Here is a 17,288-nt window from a genome sequence, read left to right as displayed (position 1 = left end):
GTTTACTCCCAGGACATACTCCCAAACTGGTCTGTGTCCACCTCCCTCAAATCCCCTCAAGGCCAAGGCAGAACAGGATGGGCTTCAGTATCACTGTGACATTAACAGAGTGCTACAGTCAATGTTTGGAGTCATACAGAGGGAAAGTGACTTGCTCAAGGTCACAGACCTATACATGGAACTAATACACAGGTCTCTGTACTCACAGCCTACAGGGAAAACTGAATGTCAGTATGCATTGGTCTCCCAGCCAGAGGCTGAGGCTAGGGCCCTGCCTGACTCCAATGTCAGCAAGTGACCTTGCACACTAGTGGGGCCAGCACACACTGGGTGTGCCTGGTCCTTTGCTCTGGGTTCAGGAGAGGTATGCCTCCCCTAGGTGACTGGGCAGGTGCTTCAACCTAGAGTCCCCAGGGGGTGGAATGTATGAAGGCCATGGTTACTTAGCGAAGGGGTGAGCTGGGTTGTGTGGCACATTACAGTGAGCCAGCAGTCATTGGTCAGAGGAGTACATACTGTGTGACCTGATACCAGTCCTTCCCTGAGGCCATCCTCTTAACTGGCTCTAGTGTGACCACAGCTCATCAGTTCTGCCCCATACTGAGGAGCCAGTGCCACAGATGCTATGAGGTTCCCATAGCTAAAGGTGAAAAGTAGAAAGGGCTCTCCTTTGTTCCAAAGCATGCATACCTCTAATTTGTTATTTTAGTATTAAATGCCCTTTACTTGTGTAGTAATTGTTGTACAATATTTTGATATCTTTTAAAAAATGTTTTATTTATTTTTATTTTATGTGTATGAGTGCTTTGCCTGCATGTAAGTGTACCCATATTGTGCAATGCCCAAGGAAGACAGAAGAGGGTGTCAGATCCCCTGGAACTGCAGTTACGATGGTTGTTAGCTGTCATATGGGTGCTAGGAATTGAACCCAAGTCCTCTGCAAGAGCAGCCAGTGCTCTTAACTGCTGAACCATCTCTCTAGCCCCTGATACCTTTCTAACAGTAGGTCTTGCTATTATTGTCTAGGCTAGTCTTGAACTCAGATCCTTCTGCCTCTGCCTCCAAATGCCAGGGATGCAGGCAGGCACCACCATGCTGGCTTCTAATGTTGTTTTGTTTTGGTTTGGTTTTGGTTTTGAGACAGGGTCTCTCTGCAGCCCCAGCTCAGCTGGCCTGCAATTTACTATGTAGAGTAGGATGGCCTTGATCTGAAGGAGATCCACCTGCCTCTGTCTCCTGAGTGTTGGGATAAAAGTGGCAACAGCATTTAAACATTCATATTCTAAGAAATATTGCTAGTTTGTTAAAAACAAAAGCCAGTGGACTGCTGGACAGGAGTTCTTTGTATGTGGGCGTTACCACTTCCTTTTTTCTGTTCTCTCCTAGTGCCATAGAGTGAGGACAGGATTGAAGTGTCAGGGTGTGATGTGCAGGTCAGTTGACCGGGACTGGGGATCCCCCAGATTTCCATTCTAGGTTCCCTGGAACAGATGACCCATGAATCTTGTATTGGGGGGGAGGATTCCAGAGCCTGGGTGTCTGTTCTGGGGTACTTCTGAACCTTGCCCTGGATCAGGGAATTCCCAGTCATGATTGACTTTGCCTTGGTGGATTCTCCTGAAGGAAGTGACCACCACATACTGACATTTTAAATATACATATAATTAAAGAATTATAAAGGACCCATATATGATTTAATTAATTTATTTTCGTGGTGTTATGGATTGAATCTTTGAGCAGAACAGGCAAGCTCTCAATCACTGATCTATACTCTCAGCTTCCAACCATTCATTTTCAAAACTAAGCTATTGTGAAATACTTTTGAAACCCTTGCCCCCCAACACAATGCCTTCCTTTCCATAAAGGTAAATAAACATAATCCTCCATTTTGTGTTTACAGGCATCTCCCTTCTCCAAAGCTTTGCTTTCTAGTTTCAGTTATCTGTGGTTAACTCTGGTCCAAAAATGCTAAATGGAAAATCCAACTAATAAATAATCCATCCATTTTAATTTGTACGCTATCCTGAGTAGTGTGATTAACTATCGCACCATCCTGCCAGGACTGGAATCATCTCCCTGTTGTATGCATCCATGCTATGAAGTTTCTCATTCGCTAGCCACTTGGCCATCCCTATTATCAGATCAGCCGTGCAGTATCACAGTGTTTGTCTTCAAGTCATCCCTATTTTCTTACTGGCCTCAAAGCACAAACATGTGGTTACAATGGCTCTTCCTTTTGTTTTTTCCCCTTGTATCTTTTGAGACAGGTTCTCACTCTGTAACCCAGGTTGGTTTGGAACTCACTATGTAGCTTAGCCTGGCCTCTAGCCCTTAGCAATCTTTTTACCTCAGGCTCCCAAGTGCTGGGATTATAGGCAAGGGCTGTTCCACTTGCTCCATTTCATTAGCTTTTTTGTTTTGTTTTGTTTTTCTTTTCCTGTGCAGGTGATTGAACCTAGAACCTTGCAAATGCTAAACATATGCTTTACCATTGCATGCCGCTGCCAGTCCGTTATTCTTAGTTCCTGTTGGTAATCTCTTATTGTGTCTACATCATAAATTAAGCTTTATATTAAGTGTGTATAGGGCAAAAAAGTACATATAGGGTTCACATAATCTGTGTTTCAGGCAGCCCTTAGGGCCTTAGACAGTGTCCTCTGAGGATAAGGGGACTACTATAGAATTCTCTGGTTCTCTTTGCACATTTCTATGTGTTTATGAGAACTTAAGCAGTAGTTTGCATCTTCTTGTAAACTTTACATAAATGCATACGTTTTGGCTGTTCTCTTTCAGCACTGAGTCACCCCCTCTGCAGTTCACTCATTTTCACTGCTAAAAAATGGTGAAATGGCAGATACCATTCTTTATTCATTCCTTTTCCTGGTGATGGACATTTGGGTGATTTCAGGCTTCCTAATAGTGATGATTTAAATATTCATGAACCTCTATTCTGCTGTTTATGTCCAAGAGTTTTTTTTTAACCCAGGAATTCAAATGCTGGAGAGCAAGAGCACGATCACCTTTGCTAGCTGTACCACTTACATGCCCCCTGCAACTCTGAAAGCTACTGAGGCTCCATTCCATATTCTGGTTTTGCCTGACCCCAGAGGCCAGAGGTCCTGGGTGCCTAGGACTCCCTTGACCTCAGTTTTCCCCGTGACCTAGCCTCCCAATGTTACCTTCAGTGGGATGGATTTCCCTGTCTTTCTCAAATGAAGTTAGTGTAATTCTCCAAACTCTTATCGAGCACCCAGAATGCCCAGGAAACTGTTGAGGGGACACTGAGGTAAGATTCCTTTTTTTTTCTTTCCATCAGGATGTTTGGGAAGTCAGGACATGGGCACAGATACCAATCTCTGTGATCCTCAAGAACATCTCCTTCCTACTTAACTTCTGCCCTTGGGGGCTATGGAATCATAGTGCCAAGCTGTCTCCTGAGTTCCCACACTAACATCCAATGATTGACCAGACAGATCCTTAAGAGAACTTTAATTTGAATGACTGTTGGGTACCGCTGACCGCCTGACTGCACAGACACAACCCTGAATGATCAGCTCAAAAATGTCTGCCAGTGCTGCAGTCAAGACACCCTCAGTGGTCTATAGTCAACTTCTTCCCCAAATCTCCTAAGTCTGTTACTTCAGTGGCATCTGACTTCACTGAGTCCCTCATGTTGGGCAGAGGAGTCACCAGCCTTGTCAAATCACCTGTGGCCTGACAATTCAGTCCTCCGAAACTCGTGCTAACACAAGTCTGAGTGCACTCCGTGTTTGCGGGTTTGAGTCTCAATCTCCTTTTAGGAGAGCCTGGTCTAGGGGACGTGTTCTGAGCCGCGCTTGCTCATCTCAGCAGTCTATAGGGTGGTTTCTGACGCCTGGGGTGTGCTCTAGGAGCCCCCCATCTCCGCAGAGCTGTGGCACTCCATCCGAGAGTACCGTACCTGCTCTCACTTTTCCGCTCGGCTTCCTGCTCTTGGGTTTCTCCGGGCTAAGTCGATTTCCAGGCAAGGAGCTCAGCCTGACCCCATCTTTGGGTCCCCGCCCTCCGCCCCACTCCCTGGTACTCCGGGCCGACACTGGGAGAAGACGCGGCCCAGCACCAAGCTGGTCCGACTGGTTCTGAGCAGGAAGTCTCCCGCCCTCGCCCGGGGGCAGCCGAGCAGCCCGCGCTAGCCTGGGCGCAGTGCGTGCGGTCCCGGGCCGGTGCGACCGTCACGCAGTGCTGGGGGCCGCACGGCCAGACCCGCCAGGGCGGAGATCAGCGCGGCTTTGTCTGGGACGCCCACACCCCAGAGGCCGCTCCCGGTCGGCGAATGGGAGCCCGGCGGCGCTGGGCCGAGCGGGGCTGAGATAAGTGGCCATGTGATCCACCTGGGCGGGGGAGGGGCCGCAGGTAAGCGGCGGCGTTGGCGCGGAGCTCGGCAGCATGTCGGTCAGCAGAAAGGACTGGTCCGCGCTGTCCAGGTGAGCGCGGCCCGGACGTCGGGGCTGGGGGCAGAGGCGCACCCCCGGAGCTCTTCTCCGGGCACCTGCCTGCACCCGGCTCCGGAGCGGGACCCTGGTCTTGCTCTTCAGGGTGGGACAGAATTGGGACCAAACTCACGGCCCCTCAGGCAGGGCGGGTGGTCTCCCTCCTGCGCAGCTTCCCGTCCTCTTCCCCTTGGGTTCGAAAGGGTGGGCTAGGGGAATGCTGGTCCTCAGCCTGGACAGCCATCCTCGGGGGCAAAGAAACATTGCGGGGAGTGGGGGGGACCGGGAAGCTTCAGGAGTTACCGTCAAGCTTTATTCCAGAGAGAACCCTCTATCACTACGTCTCTGTTAGGGCTGGGAAGTGTTCCTCAGCCACGTTTGAGAGGCCCACCTTTGGGATCAGCAGATAGGGTCTGTGAATAAGATCAGAGAAAAGCAGACCTCTCCTTCCTACATAGAGAGTCTCAAAATTTGAGCATGGCATTTTGGGGTTGCATCTGCACAGGAGGTGAGATAGTTGCTATCCCTTTCTGTGCTGCAATTATGTTTGTGAACTGGTCCAAAACAGTCAGGAACTGGGTGCTATCCCTGCCTGCTGGACAGCCTGTCAGGGTCAGATAAGCCCTGGAGGGGTGGGTGTTCAGGAGGTAGTCCCTCTCACTGTGGAGCTGCCCATACCTGGCTCCAGAACTGGGCATCTTTACTCCTCCTCTCACTGAGCCCCTATTCTGGCATGTACATCTTGTCCTAAGGGACAGAGGCTTTTGCTTGGAGCCCTGCTCCTTCTAGTCTTTAGGCTCCTGTCTGGGCAAAATGGGCCTCTTGGCTTCTCTCAGGTAGGCTTTGGGTTTTCAGGCCTTTTGTAGGGTCAGAGCTGTCTCTGCTGGTGCAGCCCAGAAATTTTCCAGCAGCCTGGGTACCACAGCTTTGCTTATCGAGACATCTCACACACATTTTCCAGCACTTAGGATCTGCTGCCCCACAGGCTCTCTCTGTAGAGCCCCAAAGCCTCTTCAGTCTCAGTCTCCCATAGAAGCTTATCCTTTTGGTAGGAGAGCCATCTCCCCTGATCCTCAGGGCCTCACACTTCTCTGAAGCATGGTTTTGTACAAACCCAGTGCAAAAAAGATGGTGTCTAGAGAAGGGAAAAGGTAAGCTCCAAGAAGGAAGAGGTCCAGGGTCCTGGAACAGGAACCCAGGCTGCCTTAGAGGTCAGACACACCCCAGGGAAGATCTGTGCTAAGGGTGGAGCTGGAGAGGGAGCAAGGCCTTGGACTCTTGACTCGTAGCTGTGGGCCAGTGTGCATGGTGTTGGTGCGGGAATGTCTTTGCTTCTGGGTGTGGGCACATCCCAGCCTATGAATGCATGCTTAGATACCTGTGTGTTCAGCCCTCTGTGTGGGTGAGCATGTTTATGGCCTTTGTGGAGATGAGATGTCTGTGTGGGTAGCAAAGTCTTGTGTTGCTGAGTTTGGAGCTTGCAAGTCCCAGTATGCTTCATCTAAATGTTTGTTGAAGACCTCGGTACTGTATATCAGATTAAAAATGCAAACCAGACAATAGCTCCTTAGAAGTGTCTAGACTGATGGAGTATTTATGATTTTCTGTCCGAGAGCATACCTAGATATGTATAGGGTATGACATGGTTGTGTGTGTGTGTGTGTGTGTGTGTGTGTGTGTAGGGGACAAGGCTGGGTCACTGGGATTTTTAAATGGGAACTAGGTCAGGTCTTAGCTCATCCACTGCTCAGATGGACATGGACTCATGTAGCTGCAGGGGTGGGGCCAAGTTCTCATGGGATGTCCAGGCTAAGTGGCAGGGAAGCCCTGGGGAACCAGTCCTGCCACAGGAACCCCTGGTCTGGCCTCCCTGCCTAGTGTCAGCCTTCACAGAGCCCTGTGTGCAGACATAGCTGCTGCCAACAGTCTCCCAGATGAGGCACCTGGAACAGAGGACTGCTCCTGCTCTGCTCCCTGAGTGAGCAACAAGCCTCAGCGGGCTGCAGGAAAAGGTTGTGAGTCACTGACAACTGAGTCTCTCAGGCTGGGGAGGACTATGCTGAGGGTGTGACAAGAGTGGCCTCAGCCAGAGCCAAGGTGGAGATGTGGGTGAGGAGCTATGGGCCAGCCTGTACTCACTGTCCTCTGCATTGAATAGAGGTTCAGAAGGTGCAGCCCTGGGATGAGGGCAGTAGTGAGCTGACTGCCCTAGTGAGCCCTGTCCTTTCTTCCCTGACCTGATCTGGTGACCAGTGAGGGTAGGCCAGATTGTCTGTGGGAGGTGAGGGGTGGATCTGAGAGAGACCTGAGACTAAGTGGCCATTGGTTGGTTAATCATTTCCCTGCCTGGCCCTTAAGCAGCCCTCTCACCCCTAGCACTTCCATGGACTTTCTTGATACCTCTCTTTAGACAATCTGATCCAGTGGTACCTCAGACTACTCACAGTGGCCCCTCAGTATGTGGAAAGGAAGACTAAGGCCTACCTACTCAGGAGCTGAAGATTGGCCCAAGGTCATGGCTAGGCCTGGGGTCCTTCCACAGCTTCGCTATGCCCATTGGGGGAAATGGGTTCTACTGCTACATGTGACAGAGCAGTCGGAGCTGAATGTCTTTGAAGTTACTTAAGAGAAAGGTTGGAGTTGGTGAGTCAGGAATGGGGAAGGATAGCAGCCCTACTTGGAGGCATAGAGAGGGAAGTGTGACCCCCCCAGTGGAGGCCAGGAGGTAGAAGAAAGGGATGTGGAGGGGTGGGAGTGGTGAACTGCCTGGGCTGGGCTGCAGCATCAGCTGGAGAGTGACTAGGGTGTTAGGGCCCAAAAGTTCTACCCAGGGCCTGGTTCTGGGGCTCTAGCCCAAGGTTGCTGGGCTCTCCCAAACCTCTACTCTCCTAACTGCACCCTGAACTTGGGCTGCCCCTGGTGGAGAGTCCCTAACCTCTGGTTAGGCACCCTTGTTCCTTCTGTTAAGTGTTCAGCTGTTAGGCTCCTATGAAGGTAGATTGTCCTCTGGTTTAGGGCCTTCCCTTCCAGGACATGTTTCTGGCTGTTGATGGACATGTTTCTGGCTGTTGATGTCCTGGTTAGGGCATGAGGCTTTGAGAGGCTGACTTAAGTGGGAGTCTCTGTTCTTTCTTTACAGTAGCTGTGCTTTCTTCAGAAAGTTATAAAGCCCTCTGGACCTCCGATTCCTCATATTCAAAATGGGGGTAATACCACCTTGCCTCCCAGTGCAGTAAAGATTATCAATGGTATTTCTAAAGTACTAAGGCCAGTGTCTGACATTTCAGTAAGCACTTATATGCTAGTGTTCTTGTATTCTCCTCTATTCTTTTACTTATTGATTTCTTTTTCACCATATTTGAACTTTGAGCACTATTCTAAGTCCTCAATAATTGATTTATTACTAGAGTTTCAGTAATTGCACTTGCTAAGGTCCCTTCTGGGGACTGACCTTTGTCCTTCCTTCTCTTTCACTTCTGTCCATTTCTTCATCTTTAGAAGCCAATAATCTGTGCTTATTGGAGATAACATTTTTCTCCCAGGGTGGGGTGAGGTAATGAGAGGACTCATATTTTGCCAGGTGTCAGGAGTTGAAGGTAGCCCCACGAGTCCTGAGCAGCAGGGGGATGACCATGTTACTCTGTGTGAGCGCGCGCATGCGTGTGTGTGTGTGTGTGTGTGTGTGTGTGTGTGTGTCTTGGTGTAAAACTTGGAAACACTCAAGGACATCATCCAGCCCTGTCTTCTACAGCTGGCTCTGGCGCAGGCTGAGTCATGAGTCATGTCAGAAAAGACCCGTTCAGGCTGATGGCACACCATAAAGGGCCCCACAGGAGGATAAACAAATCCTCTGCTTCCCCGGGGGGGGGGGGGGGGGGGGGGGGGGGGGGGGGGGGAGCAGTGAGCAGTGTGTGAGAAGAGCATTGCTCAGGACCAAGGAATCTAGGAGGCTCTGGCCCAGCCCGCTGGGTGTGGTCAGGGAGAGGTCACTTTCCTCAGGAGATAGACCCTCTCTGGAGGGTAAGAGTTGTTGCCAAACTGGGACAGGGGCAGGGTACATGTGGAGAAAGGGAAAGAAGGAGCAGTGTTCAAGCCAGCAGAAGCTGGTATTGCTAATTTTGACTAAGGCTGAGGAGAGGTGGGACATCGGAGCCTGGCTCAAAAGAAACCACAGATTTTTGTGCAGTATATGGATGGATGAAGGATTAGTTAGCAAATACACAGAGCTCACAGGGTTCATGTGAAGGTCTAGTGGAGGCCTGTTTAAGTCCCATCATGGTCAAGGCCGTGGGAGAAAACTTTGGCTCTTTTTCATATGCACTGTGATAGTGAACAGTTGTGACTGATAAGCAAGAAGATTGAGGTTGTTACTATAATGGTGGATCTGGGATATTCTAGAATGTTCTCTTCTAAGACAGCTCCTTTCCCATGGGGTGAAGAGCAGATACTCCCTTCCCTATGTAGAGGGATGGGTAGATTGCCTTCAGGGGCTCACGGTTTGCTCTCCCTTTGTATTCTGCATCAAGGTGGAAGCTGATGATTCCTTAGGAAGAGAGCCCTGGGTCCTGAAAGTGCACAGTTACTCTTGTTCTACATTTGTTGGCACTTGTAGTATGCTGGTTATCATGCTAGACACCAGCAGTCTCCAAGGCTGATCTGTCCTTGCTTCCTTGCAAGCCTGTCCCAGGCATGCTGTCTCCCCTTACATACCCAGCTCCTATACTAGGGCTCTGTACTCACAGCCCCCCTCCTGGGACCCTTTGCCACAGCTGATTCCTTCTCTTGAACTAAGTCTTTCTACCCAAGCACCTCTCTCACATCATACCTTGTCAAATTGTCTTTCTGACACTTAGCTGATGTCATTTTGTTCATGAGATTGTTTCCTTGCTTATTGCCTGACGTTGCCCTCCTGCTTCCTACTTTATGAAGGGAGGTCTGTTGTTTTCTTTCCTACTGTATTTCAGCTCCCAGAATCATGCCTGGCCCATAGGCAACCAAAAAAGTATTAGTTGAGTGAATGTTGGCTGTATAGATGTAGTGCCTGATCTAGGAAAACTATCAGAAACATCATGTGTTTCATGCTCTTCATTTTAGGAGCAAAAAGTGGAGAAGCAAAGGAAATGAATTGCTGAAGCGCAAGAGAGCTAGAGACCGGGTCACTGAGCCTGCCTTGCAGAAACCAGAGGTCCATAGGTGTAATACAACTCAGTGTATAGAGTTGTGGGTTTTGAGGCAGGATAGTTAGTTAGGAAACAGGTAATGAGAAGGGATAGTCCCTCTCCCCCATTGGGATTTCTGTCTCTTGCAAGCTGATACCTAGGAGTTTTTTACAGAACTGATCAGACCACTTGAAAAAGATCTATACTCCACTTTCCGAGAAACTTCACAAACAAAATAGCTAAAAATAAATAATGACCAACCTCCAAAGTAAGGCTCCCTTTGAGGAATGTGGTCTCTATTCCCTTCTCCAGCTGAGAGCCTACACAGCATGCCTAAAAAGCATCTTCCTTTCAAGAATAGAATTCTATCGACAGAAAAGGAATATGCCAAGGCATACTTTCCTTATCTAAACTTAAATATGAAGTAGTTTTAGCTGGGTGTGGTGGCACAGAGGCAGGCAGATCCCTTGAGTTTGAGGCCAGCTTGATCTATGTAGCAAGTTCTAGGCCAGCCAGTGCTACATAGTGAGACCCTATCTCAAAAAACAAAACAAAACCAACCAACCAACAACAACAAAAAACCAGATTATTTTTTAATATTTTATTTATTATTTTTGTTTTATGTGTATGAGTGTATTGCCTATATGTATTTAAGTGCACTAGTGTTGTGCAGTGCCTTGGGAGGTCAGAAGAGGGCATCAGATCCCCTGGAACTGGAGTTCCAGACTGTTGTTAGCTGCCATGTGAGTGCTGGGAATCAAGAGCACGTGTGCAAGAGCAACCAGTGCTCTTAACCACTGAACCAACTCTTCAGCCCCATATTAAATAGTTTTAAAGACCCTAGCTGTTCTTGAGGCTTTTTGGTGAGTTCCTCTCTTAAAGCCAACACTTGACTCTCTCCAAGTGCCTCCTGCCTTTATAACTTTGCTTCACTTTGACTCTTCCTGAAATTCTTTTCTACAGTGTTAAAAACTGAGCTACACCTGAGGAGAGGTCTCTGCCTCTCCGAGGAGACAATTCAATTGCCTGAGTAGAGGCCCCTGTGTCTTTGAGGGGTCTCTTCAGTCAACGGAGTAGAAGACCCCCCACATCTCTGAGGAGACTCCTTAGGCATCCCAGGCTCTAACACTGAGTTCCATTTCCTGCTGCTTGTGACAGGTTTAATAATTTTTGTTTTCTCAGAAACTGACTCCTCCTTAAGTCAAGGCTTGGATAAGTCAAGGGTACCTGTTGATATCCTTCAGGAGGGGGGAAGCTGGAGAGAGAAAGAGAGAACCCAGAGTTCTGAACCCAGACACCTGATGGTAGCCAGGGAAACCTTACAGATATTTTCATAGCTCTTGACAGGAAGATGGAGCCCCTTTCCAGAACCTTCTGATCAGGGTTGCAGAGAACACTGGGGGAGTCATAGGGAGATTGCCCAGGAACTCTTACCTAACCTGCATGACATGGGTGCACTTACCTGCATGCAGGCATAACACTCATACATGTAAAATAAAAATAATAAATAAAGTATTTTAAAAAAAAGGATGACAAGGGCAGGTGCCGGGGTCAATGGTTGTATTAGTTACTTTTCTGTTGTTGTGATAAAACAGCATGATCTAGGCTTGGAAGGAAGAATTTATTTAGACTTATATGGTTCAAGATGGCGAGTCCATCATAGCTGGGGAGGTGTGGCAAATGGCAGCTGGAACAGAATACTGAGAGTTCATATCTTCAAGCACTGGCAGGGAACAGTGAGAGCAAGCTGTAAGTGTGGCAAGGCTGGGAACTCTTAAAGCTGCCTTCCAGTGACGTGCTTCCTCCAGCAAGGCCACAGCTCCTAAAGGTTCCATGACTTCCTCTAAACTGCACCATCAACCAGGGACCGTATACCAAGTGTTCAAATACTTGAGCCTATGAGAGACATTTCTCATTCAAACCACCATAATTGGTTTGGTGGCTGGATGGTTGGGTGAATGGATTAGTGGGGGGATGATTGGCTGCCTGAGAGTGTCTGGTTGATTCCACAAATGCTGCTCAAGTGGAAAAAGGTGGGAGAGGCCAAAAGACGTCCTGGGAAGTGAAGGTATACAGTGGTTTTCTCCAGGTCTTATTTGTGAGTATACTGCTTCCCTGTTCCCAATCAGAGGCTAAGAATTTTTGTGGGGACTTGAGAAACTTTGAGGAAATTCCTCCATTATTGTCTACTGATGAAGACTACCTAAGAATTCCAGAACTGAGAAGAGACAGGGCTTGTCAAGTTCACTTGCTTCTTTCAGACAGAACCATGCCACCTTCCCCTCTTCCCCTCACTAGGGAGGCTCTGTTTCCAGCCCTTAGTTAGGCCCATCACCATGGTTCTCAGCTCTGGATTGCGAACCACCTGGGATATTTACAATGCTGGAAAACATTTTGGTTGTCACATCTGGTGGCTGCTGCTACTGGCGTCTAGGGGTGCTACTAAATGCCCCATAGTCCAGAACAGCTCCACTACCAAAATGTCAATGGTGCCAAGTAGGAGAAACCCTGATCTAACCAAGTCCCTACAAGCTGAGTAGAAATTTAATAGATATATAATATAAACTTCATTGAAAATTTAAATTTTCTTGTAGTCACATTAAAGAACTACAAGAGAAAAAATTTAAGCAACATATTTCATTTGCTCTAATATAACCAAGTGTGATCATTTCAACATGTGATTGATGTACACATCTTTTTGAGACATAGTCTCACTATGTTCTGAAAGGGAGGCTTAAGCTTCTGGGCTCAAGCAGTCTTCCTGCTTTAGCCTTCTAAGTAGCTGGGATATAGGCACAGATCATCATACCAGACTATGTAGTTCTCAATGAAAGATTTTACACTTTGTTCTTCATCCTGGGTCTTTGAAATCTAGAGTGTATTTGCACTTATAACACATCTCAGTTCCAACCATGTGCACTGCAGTGCTCCAGGGCCCCTGGCAGCAGGCTGCCTGGACGGGGTTTGTCTTCTATGGAAGACAAACCTGTGGAAGTCTGACTCAGGTGTCCTTCCCCCCTTCCCCTAGCCTTGCACGGCAGCGGACTTTGGAAGATGAGGAAGAACAGGAACGTGAACGTAGGCGGCGACATCGCAACCTGAGTTCAACCACAGACGATGAATCTCTACAGCTCACCCAGAATGGAACCAAGCAGGCTGTGGAGAGGTACTGGGGTTGGGTTGGGACCTGAACATCATTTCCCCATTCTTAGTAAGCTGTCCCAGGCAGACTACGTGAAACCTGCTTGGCCTGCTGAGGACTTTGGCCCAGGAATAAGACTGAAGATGGGAAGTGAATTTCTCGCTGTCTCCAGACTCCTCCTCAGCCCGGGCATGGTCCCCACCCTCCTCATCACACTGAGGGATGCTGTTTGGTGAGACCATCCACAAGCCCATACTCTTTTGGACATTATGGATGTGGCTTCCTTCAGTACCCACAGCGTTGAGAGGCAGATATTAATACCCAGTTTTACAGCAGGAGAAACCCAGGAAGTAGGTATGTAGATGACTTGCCAAGGGAGATCCTATACTAAGAGAAGGGGTCCACAGTTTTTTCCTAGATTTGTCAAACTTTTCTTTAAGCCAGACTGCCTCGATGCACCCTAACCCTCCCCATTCTGAGGGGAGGAAAAGGGGGACTGGCCTTGCCCTCTTGATTTTGGGATTTTGAGGGAAAGGAAGAAAAAGACCTAGAACTTACTGAATGCCACCTGTGTGCTAGGACCTGGCTCTCATTTCATTGCCTAACAAGCTCAGTTTACAGATCTGAAAACTAAGTTTCAGACAGTAAGTTAACTTGCCCCAAATCACACAAAGAGCAGGGTGCTATAAGGCAAAGAATCCCCTTTAGCTGGAGACCAAGGTTCTGAGTCTGGGGCAATTCTTTTATATTGCTCTTGTTTCTTTACATCTCCCTATGAAAGGATACCAGGGTGTGTCACCTGGGCTGACCCAAACCTGTGGCTGCCACCAAATCCCATCCACACTCATATGACTGACAAGAGGGTAGAATAGTGCCTCAGAAGTTTTGGGTTTTCCTTCCAGCTCCCTGTTTGCTGTGTGACCTTTGTCAAATCCTGAACACCTAGGGTCTCCTCTAAGCTCTAATGGACAGGGACTGCACTCACTCATTTGACCTCCCCACCACCCAGCACAGGGCCTGGTACCTATAAAGTAGTTGCTCAATCAGTGTTCACTGATTGTGGCTGAATGTGGGATGGTTACTTCACAGGGATTCTCAGCTAAAGCATGACTTGCTTTGTTCACATGACACTTTGGAGTACAACAAGCAAGAGTAGAAAAAAAGTGATCTTTTAAATTAATTTTTATATGTATGAGTGTTCTGCAGGAATGTAAGTACACCATGTGCATGCAGTGTCCACAGAGGCCAGAAGAGGGTGCCAGATACCCTGGAACTGGAGTTACTGATGGTTGTTAGCTGCTCCAACCTGGGTCCTCTGCAAGAGCAGCCAGTACTCTTAACTGCTGAGTCATCTCTCCAGTCCCTAAAGTGTTCATTTTTAAAGTATTGGTGGTAGGGGAAGGAGAGCAGGATCTGACCTCTTTGGTGGCCCTGTTGGCATCTCAGCAGGTCAGCTATACACAGGGTCCCCCTCACTCCTGATACCTTCTGATTCTATCTGTTCATCTCCCCTTCTCAGGCTGCCAAGTGTGGAGGAAGCAGAGGTGCCCAAACCACCACCCTCAGCCTCCAAAGATGAGGATGAGGATATCCAGGCTATTCTCAGGACGCGGAAGGAACGGAGACAGAGGCGGCAGGCAGTGGAGGCAGTCCAGGCCCCTGTGCAGGAGAGGCTGGTGGTGGAGAAGGAAAGAGACAGTTCTGGCCCTGAGCAGACTTTGCAGCAACCCATCGTGCCTAAAAAGGAATTGGAGCACCTGCCTCGCAGGAGACTGAGTCGGGAGCAGCAGGGCCTCTGGGCCCAAGAAGAGGAGCGCCTGGGAGGCCAGGAGCCTGGAGCAGGAAAGAAGGGACTTCCTGAGGAAGCAGTGACTCAGCAGAAGACCCTGGTCTCTGAGAAATCTCCTGTCCTAGAGAAGCCTGCAGCACCTGCCAAAAGACTAGCTTCAGAGAAAGGGATAACCGCAGAGAGAGCATCTCAGACTGAGAAGAGATGCAGTCCAGAGAAGTCAGTTCTAGAAAGAATGAATGTTTCAGAGAAGTCGCCACTCCCTGAGAAGTCACTCGTATCCCTGAAAACAGCAGCACTAGAGAAAAGGTCTACTCCTGCTCCAGAAAAAGTCAGTGTCTCAGACAAGATGCAAGAGAGGAGGCTGGTGTCAGAGAAAGCATCTATCTTTGAGAAGTCATCAGTCTCAGAGATAAAGCTGGCTCCAAAGAGGGTAGCAGCCTCAGAGCAGCCCCAGACCCCTGGGGAAAGCCAGGCCACCATCAGGGAGCCCAGAGGAAGGGCAGTCCCTGGGAAGAGCTTGCCTTCCTCAGCAGAGCAGGAGGTGTCAGACCCTCCAACTATGGCTTCCCGCCTCCCTCCTATCACACTCCAGGTTGGCACTGTTCCTGTCCCCCCTCTCCACTGCCCTCCCTGTCAGGCCTCGTTGCTAGCCCTGCCCTGTGGCCTCTGGTTCCCTTGTTCCCTCCTCTCCTCCCACTTTTGGACTGGCTTTGGCAGTTTCTTCTCTCTTTGCTGTTCCCAGCTACTGTCAGAATAGAACCACTAAAAGGGGGTCATAGGCAGAGAGTATCTAGGATCCCCAACCACATCCTCATTCAGGACCTGTATTCGAGTCCCCAAACTATATTCTTTCTTCTAAGACCAGGGTACCCTTCTCCTGTTCACTCCAGAGCTCGCTAAGGAAACCAGCATTCATTAAGCATCGGAGCCTTAGGTTAGACAGCAAAATCCTGGGAAGGCTCAGATCCTTCCCAAAACTCCTGGAAAGGTCTGCCTGGTGGCTTGGTCACATGAGATTGTGAAGCCACTCTATAGCAGAGGCAGAATAAGGCAAAGACTGCCTGACTCTCCCCTTCCATCTCCAGCTCCTGGGATGAGCCAGGCCACATGAAGTTTCCATGGCAGTTTGGACTTGGGGGCTGTCTGGGCCTGGGAACACTCTACACTTTACTGAGGAAGACATTTCTCCTGCTCCACTCAGGTAAAAATTCCCAGCAAGGATGGAGAAGCAGACACATCTTCACCCACCCTACTCACCTACAGCAGCTCCCTCAAACGCTCCAGCCCCAGGACCATCTCCTTTCGGGTGAGAGCCCTGTTACCAGTTCACTGCAGAGCACACCAATGAAACCAAAACCCATTAAGCATAAGAGCCTTAGGTTAGACAGCAAGGACCAGCCTCTGGATAGAAAAGGGCTTTGGATTCCCATGGGTGCCCAAACCAGACAAGGCCATTTTAAATAAAAGAGAGCTAGGAAATTGGGGAGTGAATAAGTGTGAGCAGCCCCATCTAGTGGATAGGATCAGAACTGCAGGAAGATGGCACTTGCCTGACCAGGCTGGTCTGCCACAGCCTTCATCAGTCCCAAACTCCCTCTGGTGGTGGGAGCCAACTGGAAGCAGCAGGTCTCTCTAGAGCTCTGTACTCTGCCCTTGTCCCTGCCCCTGCCTCAACAGTGATTGAGATGAGATTGGAGAGTCTCATCTGGCCTGTTACTAGTGCTTATTCTTAAGTTATTTGGTTCACTGAATTATCTGCTCATCCATTGGTGGACTGTGCCTTGTGCTTTGATGCATTCCGGGCTCTGGGGAAGAGGTTGCAGGCCTGTGGTTGGCCAGTGCCCCTGGGGGTCTTAGTCAGTAGTGAAGTAGATAGGAATACAGGTGGTGGTAGGCACCCTGGCAAGGCTGAGGAGGCAAAGGGAGAGCGTTGGACCCAAACTGGGGGAGGGGGTGGAGGCAGGTGTTTCCAGGTAAGACTGAGGGCTTTTTTTTTTTTTAAATTTTATTTATTTATTTTTTATGTGTATGAGTGTATTGCCTGTATGTGAGTAAGTGCACCCGTGTCGTGTAATGCCGCGGAGGTCAGAAGAGGGCTTTGGATTCCCCTGGAACTGGAGTTGAGGACGGTTTGTAGCTGCCATGTGGGTGCTGGGAATCGAACCTGGGTCCTCTGCAAGAGCAGTAGGTGCTCTTAACCACTGAGCCATCTCTCCAGCCTGACTAAGGGCTTTTAATGACCGCTTAGGCACATGTTTTTTGGTGGGGGTTCTGAAGAGGAAGATGCATCCTAAGATCCTAATTGCTAGACAGACTCCTCCCTGGAGGGGCACATGGACTTTCCTGGGATCCCCCATTCACCAACTCCCTTTTCTCATTTCAGATGAGTCCCAGGAAAGACAACTCAGAAACAACCTTAACCCGCAGGTAAGAGGCCTAGAAGCCCTCACTCTCTTTTGTCTAGCCATGTATGGTTTTGGGCACCTGCCATCATGCTTCCTTGGGCCAGGCTGAGCTACAGGGTGCATGAGGGAAGGTGCAGATCTTGTCCAGGGCTCGAGATCTGGAAAGGGGACAGGATTAATAGGAGGCTCTGAGATTGGATGAAATGACTCTGTGAGGAGGGTGACCATCTGGGATAGTGCTAAAAGTTACTGCTTGGGGAACCAGGACAAGGGTAAGGAAACAGTGAGGTAAAGGAAAAGAAATAACCTGAAGGAGAAGAA

General features: G+C 49.0%; 1 protein-coding gene across 1 annotated transcript in view; it reads left to right on the top strand.

Annotated features, from left to right (window-relative positions):
* The first annotated feature begins 4,082 nt into the window (after positions 1 to 4,082).
* The window catches only part of Lad1 (ladinin 1), a 17,936-nt gene continuing 4,730 nt past the window's right edge, over positions 4,083 to 17,288 (top strand). Inside the window, exons 1-5 of the mRNA XM_017797432.2 lie at positions 4,083 to 4,463; positions 12,657 to 12,794; positions 14,290 to 15,154; positions 15,764 to 15,868; positions 16,946 to 16,989. Of these exons, the coding sequence (XP_017652921.1) occupies positions 4,426 to 4,463; positions 12,657 to 12,794; positions 14,290 to 15,154; positions 15,764 to 15,868; positions 16,946 to 16,989 (1,190 nt within the window). The 5' untranslated portion in view covers positions 4,083 to 4,425. The remainder of the gene's footprint in view (positions 4,464 to 12,656; positions 12,795 to 14,289; positions 15,155 to 15,763; positions 15,869 to 16,945; positions 16,990 to 17,288) is intronic.

Source organism: Nannospalax galili, unplaced genomic scaffold (genome assembly GCF_000622305.1).
Source record: "Nannospalax galili isolate Female #2095 unplaced genomic scaffold, S.galili_v1.0 scaffold113, whole genome shotgun sequence".
Classification (NCBI taxonomy): Eukaryota; Metazoa; Chordata; class Mammalia; order Rodentia; family Spalacidae; genus Nannospalax; species Nannospalax galili.
Note: the sequence above shows the minus strand (reverse complement) of the source record. Positions and strands in the feature narration are given on the sequence as shown.